General features: G+C 37.6%; 1 protein-coding gene across 5 annotated transcripts in view; it reads right to left on the bottom strand.

Annotated features, from left to right (window-relative positions):
• CFAP44 (cilia and flagella associated protein 44) overlaps positions 1-13759 on the bottom strand; it is a 41781-nt gene that overhangs the window by 16634 nt on the left and 11388 nt on the right. For all 5 annotated transcript variants that reach the window (XM_027449594.3, XM_072044337.1, XM_072044330.1 and 2 more), the window contains 11 exons: positions 13145-13300; positions 12727-12774; positions 11627-11726; positions 10294-10388; positions 8288-8497; positions 6816-6926; positions 4947-5099; positions 3864-4082; positions 3240-3385; positions 2048-2318; positions 128-183 (listed from right to left, as the gene is read on the bottom strand). In XM_027449594.3, the coding sequence (XP_027305395.3) occupies positions 128-183; positions 2048-2318; positions 3240-3385; positions 3864-4082; positions 4947-5099; positions 6816-6926; positions 8288-8497; positions 10294-10388; positions 11627-11726; positions 12727-12774; positions 13145-13300 (1565 nt within the window). The remainder of the gene's footprint in view (positions 1-127; positions 184-2047; positions 2319-3239; positions 3386-3863; positions 4083-4946; positions 5100-6815; positions 6927-8287; positions 8498-10293; positions 10389-11626; positions 11727-12726; positions 12775-13144; positions 13301-13759) is intronic.

Below are 13759 nucleotides of genomic sequence, written 5' to 3'. Positions count from 1 at the left end.
AATGAGGAAATAATCCAAATTCAGTGTGATCACCTCTTCTCTTAAAAAGAAAAAGGAGGTATGTGGTCTGAAGAAAGAGCTTTCAACAGTTGGACATCTCTTTCATCATTACCCAAGCATCTCTTACTTGTAGGCATTGGGATCCTCAATGTCTTCAGCAGCTTTCTCCATCTCAAGACCACTCTGGAATAAAAATGTCCTGCCTTTAAACAAGCAATAATAGTTTCAACAGACAATAAAGCTTTTACAAACATTAAGACAGAGTTTCCTCTCAGAAAAACAAAAGAACCCTTCATGATCAATATTGCTCTACTGGTCTTAAATACCAGGCTTTGATGTTTCAAGAACAAGAAACAATTAAGTTGGCTTACATGGAAAAGAACAAACGAAGCTGAGTTCTTGGGGACAGAGAACAAAAATTCTATAATCTCCTCATCAACATTAACCCCTAAATCACTGCTGGTCCCAACTTCACTCTGTCCCATAACATCTTTGGTTCTCCATCCCACAGACCCAATTCTCTTGTCCCCTCTAACTGCCAGGCTGACAAGAGACATCATATCCCAGGCTAATTCCAAGTTACACGTGTAATTCATCTGGTTTGCTTCTGCTGACTGTGTAATGGGTTCACAATTATTAGCTGTGAGGAATGACGGATGGACAGTGCAGTCATACAAGCCTCATTTCCTTAGGAAATCATGCTCTAAGACAAGAGGGGGGTCTATCACCCTACAGTGAATACAGTGGTACTAAATTGATCTGTAATTTAACTCAATTAGTTTCAGAGGACTTGTATTTGATTCTCTAGGAATCTCATTAAGTTTAATGATGATGGAATTTTTAAAATCTTCCACATGACTTAAAACTAGAATAGATACTTAATGAAGATTTACTTTGATAAGGAAAAAACTCTATTAGGGTGGTCATTAAGCAGCGTTCCTAGCCTGCACAATAGCAATTAACTGTAAAGATCTTTATATAGAGCTACTTACATATTCAAAATGATATAACTGTATGTATGCTTTATAATTGTATGTTAATTACTACTTGTAATACAGGAGCTAGCAAGGCTCTGATACCACAGGTTTCCATCATTCACTTAGTTTAAAAAAATTCTTTGGAGTCTACTCCTAGTGTTATATACTCTTGTGACACTGGTAAAGAATTCCAACTGGCCTTGAACAATTTAACCAAATTACTGAAGTCCCAATTTCCTCTGTCTCCCTCACTATGCATCTTTCAAAAACTAGCTACTGACTGATATTAAAAATATTTAAAAGTTACATTTGTTTTATCTTGACACTTATTGTGTCGTAAAATTAAAATTTTAACTGTACCAAACGTATAACCAACACAAATGTCATTGCACATGATAGTACTTCTTTACTCAACATATCTCATTACTTTTTTCAAGTTAAATATGTTTCATTGTACAACACTGAAAGAGGAACAGTATCATCATCATGCTATGCAATTTTGCAAATTTAAAAAAATTCCAGCCTATAAATTGTACAGTAAATGGTACCAAGAGCATTGAGAAACTATACATTTGGCATTCTCCAATGTTATTTCTAGAATCCCCATCGAAAGCAGAATCATACTCTACTGGAATAAAATCAAAGACAGATATTAATTTTGCCAAATGCTTGTGGTATTTCCATCCTAGGTATGCCTATGATTATACTTTTGAGTGAGAAAAAGACAGTACAATATGATACATGAACCACACATACTATGTGTATTTGGAGAAAAACACAAAACATTGAGAAGGAGCAATGCAGTTATTGCAAAATATACCTTAAGAAACAAGCAATATAACTCTTCTCCCAAATCGTTTGGGAAACCTCAGCTTTTGCTATAAAAGATCTATGATGCCAATTAATTGAACTGGATTTTGGCCATATGCTGTAGTTTCATAGCAAACAGACCTAGTTCAGTGAAAGAAGATGGCACAGTATGTATGTATTCAGAGTTGTTCTATAATCAGAGTTATAATTCTCCATATGATAGAAACAAGAGTTTGGGAGATCTTCATTTAGTGACTTACCCTAGGAGAGGGGATTTTGGCTTTTAGCTCTTTGTGAATATCCTCTGGAGACAAGATGTTGAAGGTAAAAATGTTTCCATCTTCACCACAGGTAATCAGAAACCTATCATCATAACTAGAACAGATCCCCCGGATCTGGCCATAGTCATTGTCATGTACATTGAAGGACCAGTATTCCTTCAGGGTATTTGCTGAGAGGTCTTTATCCTGAAGAGCATAAACACGCAGTGCTCCATTCTGCATCCCACAGAACATCAATAGTCTGCTGGTACTGTCAAATAAGCAACCAGAAACAATAATAGAAAGTAACTCGCAACAAGTAAGGCCGCAACTCAAAACACAATGCTTCTAAAGAAGAGCTAATCTAGCTGAATAAATGTAGACTTTCCAACTTTTGCTTTGTGTGTGCAAAGTATTTGGACCATTTAAAGTATGTGTGGGACTACTGCAGCCTTTTTCCCAGCTGTTTGCTCAGTAATGTTCTAGCATCTACTGGGTGTCGCAGAACTGGTCTCAGCCCTCAATTGGACAGTGTAGAAGACAACAAGTTTAGAGATAAAAAAAACAGTTTTCCCTCCCCAATCCTCATCTACTAGGGATGGTGGCCAACTGGAATGCAGCCAGCTGTGGATTAAAGTCTGAACTAAACCTGCCTCCTTAGAAGCAGCTCATGCCTAGTCTTATAGGAAACACTGGGAGACTGAAAATAGCTCACTCGTTTCATTTGTGCAGTTCACAGAATGTCCTGGGAAGCCTCTACTCTTTAGACAAGAGGGAAAGACTGATTCCTCCATGTTCTCCTCAAGGCCCAATTGTGTCCCCTCTTTGCTAGCTAGTAAAGAGAACCAGTGGTCTGGTGATCATAATTTGCAATCCAATTAAAAGGATAGTGAAGACTTCTAATGGTTCTTCTGGAGATCTTCAAGCTAGGATGTGTGAGCCTTAATCAATACTTAATTAGAAATCAGACATTTTCATCTTGAAGGGCTTAGATATTCTGTCAGATACACTGTCCAGTTGTGTTCATTATGAATTTTAAATGAAACTTGGTGCCTGAGGAACCAAGGAGAGTACCTGCGTACTAGAACTGACCCACAATTAAAAAGGGACAAAGCAGTGTCCCCTTCTCCTTTCCAAGTTCAGTATCATTAAGCTTTGTAACAAAGCTATCTGTTACACTAAACTGTTTTACCAGAACGAGATCCGGTGGATGGGATTGTTGTCAGTATCCTCAATAGGAATAACTTCAAAGGGTTCATCTTGCCTTTGTTCAGGGTCTTCTTGGTGCTGATTTGAGGAGAATGCACAATGATAGAGGAATCCTGAGTCATATCCACCCTGAAGAGAAGGACCATAAAGAAATGTTGACAAAAGAACACTGATGCAGCTGACCAGGTAAATGCAATCTTCTAAATATTTTTTCCTTTCTTAAGGATCTACTGTAGGATAAGAAATGTTACTTCCGAACAATGAGAGATCCTATTTACCCATAGAGAAAATCTATAATGATCACTGGCAATACAACCCATCCTACCAATATGTCAAATTCTACTTTCTGCTAGTGAGGGGACAGGTTAGCCTTTGTGCCCAATTCAGGCATCACAAAGAATAGTATCTATTAGAAATTTACTGAGCAATCTGAGCTGGAGTGGCACTACTGATTTAATTCAAAAACATCACCGAAAACATCAGCTATGACAGAAAATCCATGTCCTAGAGATGGCAGGTTTCAAATGAGTTTTCTAAGATACCCAGATGTGAGGGGAAGGTTGCCACATCTTGCAATCCCATCAATATGAAATAAAAATTGATTTACCAAGGAAAGCCAAAATTTCCCTGGTGCTGAATAAAACCCACAGAGAATGGGACTGGGCTCCTCTGGTATGTAGAGAGGTGGCAATGGCTCTTCTTCAGGTTCCTCTTCAGGTTCTTCTTCTATGTCCTTTCCCATCTCCTGTTGCTGCTTTATCCATTCAAGCCTTGCTTTCTCCTTCTCCTGCTTTTTTTTCTCTCTCAGTGCAATCTCCTCTTCCAGCTGTTTAAACAAACAGTGAAACACAGAGACATGAAACTGACTGGAGGAGCCTAATAAATGCAATCCAAGAAGGTCCTGGCATTATATACACAGAATATCCAAAGAAATCTCTTTTTCTTCAACTAATTTCAGTGCTTCACCATCCTTACCGTTAAATAGCTTTCCTTTCATTTATATAAAATATCCTTGTTGCAACTTATTAATTATTGTTCTATTCCCAAATGGGGAAAAAAAAAAAAAAGGAGGGGGACAATTAATATTCTTTCTCTCCGTAGAAGCCTTTTCTATTTTTTAAAAGAATTACAGTGTCTCCCAACAATGTTACCTGATTTGGACCAAAAAGCTAGTTCTTATTCAGAAATACATAGATCTCAATATCGAATGTTTGTTTTTCACATAAAAAACAATGCCCCTCTTAAGTTGTAACAGCATAAAAAAAATCAGAAATATATAACTGCCAAAAATAAAAAAAAGATATCATGTTTGCCTTAAGAGAGACCACATAGGTGTTTTATGACTGCTCAAAGGAATTTCCTACAGGGTTACCATCAACCACAAGAAACATACTTTTTCTGAAAATTACCGAAATGAAAATATTTTAAAAACTAATGTGCTAACTTCACTTTCACTAACATTATCTTCTAATTCCAATAGAAATACACATCATGCTGACAGTTTTCTACTTGAATAAACAAACAGTAACTTGTAAATCTAAATGTTATAACACAACTACAGATGGACTCTATCTTGCCTTCCTCTCTAAGAAGTTTAGCAAAAATCACATGCTTTAATGCAGGGAGTAGAAACTTTTTTAGGTAGTTTTGTCCTCTGAACATGAAATTCCTCCGCAGGAGAGTACTTTACCTTGATTCGGGATTTAATGCTATAAAAATGAAAGTACTGTGTTGGCAGGTTTTTGATTTGGTAGGTGGATGCTGTATCCTGTTCCTCAGGGACAGGAGCAGGAACCTGGAGAACAAAGCCATTCTCACAAAGGATGAGCAGCATGCTCTCCACCTGTACAAAAACACATAAAATACAAGTATGGGGCAGGTGCACAAATGAAATTGGGAGAAAGGGAAAAAAGTCAGTACATGAACAGGCACAAAACCAAGCTCCAGCCAGGCAGCATTAACTCTTAATTGTGCTGTCATTTAAGTGGACACTTTTAAATGGACATTAGAAATCGCTGAGCCTTTCCTATCCTGTGTATTGTGGGCAAAGTTAAGGAAATTGAAGTCCTTGCCATATACAAAACAGCTATCATTCTGACACCATCTAGCAGGGAAGCATCACAATGGTATTTTGGGAGTTTGGTTAAATTGAAGGCTAGATCTGACCCATAAGTTAGGAGGTGAGATTTTTATTTTGGAAATTACTTGAAAATTTGTATGTTTCTATATTACCTAAAACCCTTAATACGTTCAAGACTAGGCTGGGAATCTTGCCAGCTGCTATTTACCTTTCAGTTTGTTTGTTTGGGTTTTTTAAATTTCTGCTACCTGTCAGGTCCCTTAAAATACCAAGTAAGGAAGAATAGCCAAGGTGAAGGTAATAATTTTTCAGTGTTTTGAGATTTTAAAAGGCAACTCTTTATGTAGTTTCAATTTTCATAAGCTATCTGGAGAACAGACAGAGTCTTATTTATCTGAACCGTCACTAAAAATGTGCAGAGGGGGTATATTAGAGTTGCTATGGAAACCTTAGCTAGGAATTATATGGTTCTTGTATAAAATTTCAGCCTTACAAACACATTCATTAGATTTATAGTCTTTAATTACCATGGTGCTCATTTTAAAGAGGGAAAAAAAAAACTCAGATGTTTTAATCATGTTTAGCCAGTGTTCATATCCAGCAGTGGAGACCTAATACTGATAAACACAATTACTAAGAGGAATCTGAAAAAATCAAACACACATTGTGTGATTTTTAGTAGTAGGGAGTATCTTGTCCTCAAGGAAAGGACCCAAAATGTAAATGTCAGATCAAGATCTGTCATTTCTATAGTAAGACAGAGTTCATATCAGCAAGAGTTCTTTTGCCAGCACAGTTTTTATCTGTTCTCACAAACAAGTAATAGCTACAGCTTGCTGTTGTACACCATTTTAATGCATCCTGGTGGCCACTTTGTCAGTATTAAATACAAATAACTATCTCCTTCTAAATAAGATTACTGGACTGACAAAAAAATCACAAGTTACTCTAACCTCATCAGACTTTTAAAATAAGTATTAGCAAGAATCTATTTGAATAACTCTGAACAACTTCAAATAGAGAACACAAGTTCTGAGAAGTACCCAAAAGTCTTCTGAAAGCTTTGTCTGCAATTGCCTGTTTTAACATCAGCAAGAGACACAGGCAAAAATACTCAAGCAATGCTTCTGAGGAAAAAAAGAAAAAAGAAAAAAAAAAAAAAAAAAGACATTCCAAAAGTTAAGGCACCTGTCAGCTCAAGGCAGCGACTCAAAACACTGACCGAAATTCTGTGGTTTACATGTTTCTGCTCTTGATTATCCAAAGTCCAAACTATGTCCAAATTAACTGAATCAGACATTCAGCTACACAGGATCTATCTGTCATTCCGAAGCAGCATGCAAAACAAAGCAGCAAAACATCTTTTGCAGTGTCTATAGAGAACATGGCTAGAGTGATAGATCCTTGTTTTCAATGGAAGCTCTTTCAAAATGACATTCTGACACTGTAGGGAAGGAAAAAACCAAACGTGTTACTCACATGAGAAGGTGGAGACCACTGTAATGCCTGCACAGGCCCGGGGACATGGATGAATCCAATTGGCTCATATTTCTCTTCAACAGCAAAAAAGAAAACTGTTTTGTCTTTACTCTGATGAAAAAAAAAAAGAAAAAAAGAGAATGACTGAATGAAAGCTGACCAAAAAATCTGTAGTACTGCATGAAATACATACTTCAGATGTTTTGTGGTTAGATACGAGGACCTACAAGTGCCTTGGAACTTAGAATTGGATTTCCATACTGATTACAGTTGGAGGGGGAATAAAAATCCTGCTCGTCTTCCTCCAGGGCCCTGACTGCACTCATAGGCTTTAATCACTGTGATGTGCCTCTGCTGGCATCTCCATCCATGCATGTTGTGCCCATTGCCCCAGGAGCTCACTTAAACCTTGGGCCCAGGTCTTCAGCCCTGGCATAAGCTATGTCATGGGCATGCCTGTTTCCAGCCCAGTATCCTGCTGTTCCCAAGCAATACTCTGGATTTCCTCCTTTGATTTCTTACGTATCTTGTTACTTTGCCTTTGACTCGTGATTGCTGGACTGTTGGTGGAAGTGTTTGCTGTCACCAGCCCTGCTCTGCTCACCCAGCTCAGGCCCTGTGGGATTGTGCCCTGTGTTGGGGCACTGCCCCTGCTTGCGTTGAGGCCACCACAGTGGAGCAGCCCGACTGTTGCTGCTCTCAGAAAACCCTCATATTAGGAACGGCTCTCTGAAGTACTCCCTGAGTTCTTCTCTTCACCTTCTGCTTTCATTTATATTTCTCTCATCTCAGTATCGCATATATTTACTGTGCAACGCTGTCATGCACCTGCTTGTTACAGAGGTGATTTGTAAGACATGACAGCACAGGCTGATCTCAGATACTAAGAAAATCCAGAACTGGTGCACAAGATGAAGCACGGCAGCTTGAATTTTGCACTAAATGAAATACATGGCAATCAAGGAATATGAAACTGCAACTGAACTGCTCATGGCTGAAGGCCAGGTTTTAAAAAGAGACACCCCACTGACTAGAAGTCATTTCAAAGCCTAGCAGGCACACTGACAACCTGATCGGTCAATCATGCTGTCATGCAAACCAGTGTTGGGTAGCAGCTGGAGTGCTGCCAAGGTGGTGTACAAATGGACTTGCTTTTACTAAATCCAAGGTACTACTAAACTAATTCAAAAATAAGCCAAATGCATCTTCAAAATGGATTACAGAATTCATACTAAACAGTCTAGTAATTCACAGAATGATGGTATGGATTGCACGGTTGGTTTCCTTCATGCAACAAAGGTATGTGCAAACAGATCCATCTCTTCCCCCAGCACTACAGAGAACTACAAGAAACGATCAACAGCAATAATGGAAGCATAACTGCATTGTCAGTAACCAAACTTTGCCTTATTTCTTTAAATAATCTCTACAGTTGTGGACTAATAAAAATAACCAAATGAAGTGATACATACCCCTGTGGCAAGGACATCTCCATTTTGTTCATAAGCCAAGGCTGTAACTGCAGAAGTATGAGGTTTGAAAGCTTGTTTCAGATTTATCTCTGTGTTACCTATATTGGTCCGTCCTCTGAGAGCAGACAGTCCTTTGGGATCATAAATTTCAATTATGCGGACAACGCCATCTTCAAAGCCCACAGCAATTAGACCTCCTTTAGGATTTACCTTTGAGTGGAAGAAGGAAGAAAAAAAAATCACAACGTACATCAGTGAGTTTAGAATAAGAATCTGTGTCACGTCTTTTGGTGTTAAACTCAAACTCACCTTACACAAACACAGCGTTAAAGCACAAAGAATGTTCCATACATGGGAAATCTTGTTTATCCTTTCTAATATGCTACCATAAAGGGAGGGGGAAGACTAGGGGTGGGAGGAGGTTGTTTTAATTTTTTTATATATATATTTTATTTTATTTTTTACTCATGACATGCCATTGGGTCTGGCAGTGTCAGTGAGGATGTCTTTGCAATTTATGAGCAAAAGTCATTTCATACTTATATACTTATATATCACTATCTTCTTCTTAAGCAGAAGAGTTGGAAGTCAAAAAAGAATTATTATACTACCCCGAATATAATATTTGACATTGAATGTGAGCACGATTTGTGAAGAGATGAGGGCACAGATTTTATGACATCCAACAGGATCCCAAGATCCTTCTCTGCAGAACTGCTTTCCAGCTGGTAGGCTCCCAAGCAGTACTCGTGTCTGTGGTATTCCTCCCCAGATGCAGGACTTTGCATTTTCCCTTGTTGAACTTCATGAGATTCCTCTCAGCCTAAATCCTCAGCCTGTCCAGATTCCTCCAAATGGCAGTACAGCTATCTGGTCTATCTATATCTTGCCACTCCTTTCCAGTTTTGTATCATCCGCAAACATACTGGCACTCTGTCCTAGCATCCAGGTCATTAATGAGGAGCATTGGTCCCTGTAACGACCCCTGGGGTACACAACTAGAGATTTGCTTCTAACTGGACTTTGTGCTGCTCATCACTACCCTCTGGTGCCTGGCTATTCAGGCAGTTTAAAATCCATATCACTGTTCACTTACCTAACCTGCACTTTGCCAGCTTGCCTATGAGGATGTAACAGGATACAGGTGTTTCAAAATATTTGGGACAAAATTTTCTTGGCACAAATTTTCATTCAAGCACTTTAAACTATGGGTAATTATCTAATGGGATTTTAAAAGAAGCTAGCTAGACTAAGTACTTCTGTTTTTTTCAGCCTATGCTTAGTACCAACTTTTGTAAAACTGATCTGAAACAGTTTTGTAATGTACACTTTATTGTGCTGATCAGCTTACCTCTTGAACGTACAGGTCATCACCTAATAGCATCCCTGCAGGTCTGCATGACAAGAATTATAGTCACAAGACTATAATGATGACTACCCTTGCCTTGGAAATTCAAGTAAAGCACTTTCCTCCATAAATTTACTTACAACGAAGCTGCCAGGCTTGCTATGTTTCCTTAAGAACATAACTAGACACTATTTTAATTAAAATTAGCAAATATGTCTAGAACTGATAGACCCCACACTCTACAAATGATCAGTTCTGGTGACATTTTTTTATGATTAATCTCCAAATGTTTGTGGATTGTCTGTGCTGTCATTTTGAAATGTGTTAACTAACTCATTTTAATTGACAATTACTTGGCTTGGATTAAATAGAAGCTGTTAGCCTATAAACTATCATTTCTTCCTGGACTGCATACAGAGATCTGATTTTAAAATCTCATGAAGACACAAAGTTGGACACATGACAATCCACAGTAAAGCCAAACTGTGCATATATATACTACATACATACTACTACAAAAGCTTATGCACACATACTACTACAGTAAATTCCAACACGGTCTAAACAGTAACTTATTTAAGGTTTTGTATTCTGAGCATCTTTCTTTATGCTTGCAGGCTCTTTATGATTTTTTGTTAACACACAAACAAAAACTTACAACACGAGGTGCCCACATCAGTGCTGTTCCTCCTTGTTTAAACTGAATTTCACTCAGCTGCCTGTTGCTGATGAAATCATAGATACGCACTGACCCTGTGTGGAAAGGAAACAATAGGGATTTATTTCTTGCAGTGCCGTTTCTATTTTAAGATTCATGGTAAAATGTCTACATGTATTTATTTGAATGAAAAGCAGAATGGAAAGTTATTAATTTTTCTGTTTGAGTACCAAACGTCCATCTGGAAAGACATTCCTGGTGGTTACAGAGTACCACAGCTATCATGGTGCTCATCAACAAAACAAGCTTTCTTCACTCTTCAGCTTACGCACTTCCATGAGTTGTCATGGCTGAGAGGTATAATAAGAAGTCCCATGCTGACCACCATGTGCAGTTTTTGAGTAATCACAGAACTGTGGCCTACTCTAAAGGGAAATTTGTACTGTCAACAGAGGAAAAGAAGATATGCTACAAACTGGAATTGCCTAAGGAGCAAACTATTTAAATGGATGAAAATGGGAGACTGTCCAAAAAAATCAATTTTCAAAGGTGAAATTAACAGATTGGTAGATATATACATTGGTCTGCATAAAGTTCCATTCCAGATGGCATATATCCTAAGTATCATTTGCTCAACTGGTACAAATTTGTCTTCAGGCTAGAGGTGCATATATATTGTATAACACAGGCAAATTACAAGATATGGCTAACAAGAATTGAGTTAAAGACCTTGTGGCATTTTCTGAGCAGCATGAATGACATTGTTAATGTTCTGGCCTGTGGTTCTTTCAAACCATGGTAAAGCTAACAGTAAGAAGCCTAAATAGCTGTATTTATATAAGTTAAACTAATCTCTGTAATTACACATTAGCTGTTGTTGAGAGCAAGATAGTTATTGCATTTTCTAAGAAAGCCACAAATATTAATTCATAATGACTTCCACAATACCAGAAATGTATGTAATTCCTTATAAAATAAAGATCCCAACACTTATCAATCCAGAAACTTCAATACAAATGCTGTTATTCAATACAAATGTCATCTTTCCAGCTGCTCCTTCAAATCAAACAGAATTTACAAAGCTTCCCATTAAAAACTTCTCTCTTTAATATCCCAGGCTTATAAGATTAAGCATTCCCAGTGTATTATTTCAAAACTTTGATGATTTGTCTTAACTGTAAAAGAACTGATCCAAGAATAACAGTTGATGGTAAATTGACTTTTCAAAAGCAAATACACAACTTCAGTTCAAAACAGAATAGTTCCAAAACCAAGCATCATTGCTTTGCAAAAACAGCGATGACAGTGGTATCAGAGGAAAGGAATTACTTACGATCGAGAGCAGTGGTGGCCATAAGGTATGTCACAGGAGAGACACTCACAGCCTCAATCCTTCCGGAGTGAAAGGTATACAGGCACTCTGGATCACGGGTCTGCAGTGCAAAACAGAAAACCAGAAATTCTGCTATGTGCTGGAGTTGCATTTATTACCAGCTGTACCTTTGGCAGGCATGAATTCCTTGTTTTAAAAATCAAATGTTCATGAGAAGATCATGAATGAATTAGTATAGGAACATTAAGCTGTTTCAAAATCCCATCATTTTCTATGTGTAAATAAGGGGAAATACAGGAAAACCACTTTCATTAAGTGGTTTCAGACCTGAAATGAGTATTTTCAATACAGAGTTATTGCTCTAAAGGCAAAGAAAATGCTCCCAGTCCTAGGCTTATACTGCCTTGGAGATCTTTTCATCATCCAAGGAATTCTAGTACTTGTCATTTATCTTTTACTTTAGTTTTTATACCATGTTTTATACATCTCTTTTTACCACAAAATTCTTGGAACATTATTTGTGTGTTAGCCCAGAACTTAATTCCAATCAAAGAGAAAATTCCAATTTACTTCAACGTATTCTGGAATAAAAACTAAATGCCTGTATTTTACCTTTGTCATTTCTTTCTTCATCAAAAACATCTCCAGGAGTAATACTAGTAGCCAGCTGGATAAAACATATCAAGTGTACTTCATCTTCTCCTTTTTTTTCCCCTAGTTCTTCATGTCATTTACAGGCAACAGTAATGACTGTCTCAAATACACCTAACTAGATAGGGTATGTAAGTACTCCTTGAACTCAATTCCTGCACTCATATAACTTCTATTTCCAGTTTATGAAAATAAAATTCCTTTAAGATAAATTTTAGTTGCCAAATTCAAATTAAGGAAGCAAAAATCAATAATTACTTTTGATAATCCTGCACAATCATTATTGTCAATAATGTTATGAAAATATCTTTTTAAAGAAGATCTTATCAATGCTAAAATTTCCAGCTTGCAACTTCACTAAGCACAAACTTCATTGTAGATGAATCCCATATAGTTAAATGAAGTAACTGCAAAGGAATTGAAATAAATCCAAAGAAAAATGAACTTACCATATTTGAAAAAGTCAAATCCAGCTTCCAGATTGCGCCATTGGCATCCTGAAGAAGCAAAACCAAAACATGTAACCTGAATATTTTCAAACTCAACATGGAAGTAAAATTGCCCACAAGGACTCCTCAAAAGTTCCTCCATGATTATCACTGTGATATGGAAATGACTGAAGGTAGTGCTATTGGTCCTATCAGTCCTATCCATCAGTTCAGGAGAATAGAACTCTGATAATAGATTTTGACATTCTCCTACTCTTACGCAGCTCTGGCTCTGCAAGTCATAATCTCACATGTTACCGAGTTCGAAATCTACAGAAAAGAGATATGCTGACCTGTAAGGTACTCCTGCTATAACTAAGCATTACTTCTCTCATTCTGTGTTTCTCCACAGGGCTGTATGTACTTGAGTGCATCTTACCTGAGCATACCAAATGGGCTGTCCATTGTCATGAACTTTTGACATGAAATTCAGACTGACGTTCTTGCCAACCTGAAGTTCGTTCATAGGTTCCACCTCCAATAACCCTGTGTCATCCACAGAATCAGCAGCATCTATTGCCTCAAAGTTCCACACCTTCATGGAATGAAAAAAAAAATTAGAAAGAAAAAAAAAAAGAGACTGGGTTTTTAACAGGTCAGAGCATGTTTTCATATACAATTGAAATGGAAATCCAAAATAATAAGAAACCAGGGGAGGGTAGAATCTATAGGTGAAGATGAAACCTGGCACGTATGCCTCACTGTTCTGAATCTAACCTGAAACAGGAATCAGCAAATATCATCTCATACAATTGGGTGCAATGCAAAATATATGCAAAAGTTCCCTCTCCAATTCTGATATAACAGTAGATTAAATACAGCCCTGGCACTGGCAGAACTATACATGGCAATGTCAGAGCTACAGAAATTAAATATCTGACAGCTCTGAGCATTGCTCATACTGAGGCAGCACGGAAGAAAGAATGGGAAATCCAACACATCCATGTTCTTCTCTGTGGTATAAGTCAGTTGGCACCTTGGAATCAGGTGAATT

The sequence above is a fragment of the Anas platyrhynchos genome, chromosome 1 (assembly GCF_047663525.1).
Source record: "Anas platyrhynchos isolate ZD024472 breed Pekin duck chromosome 1, IASCAAS_PekinDuck_T2T, whole genome shotgun sequence".
Taxonomy (NCBI): Eukaryota; Metazoa; Chordata; class Aves; order Anseriformes; family Anatidae; genus Anas; species Anas platyrhynchos.
Note: the sequence above shows the minus strand (reverse complement) of the source record. Positions and strands in the feature narration are given on the sequence as shown.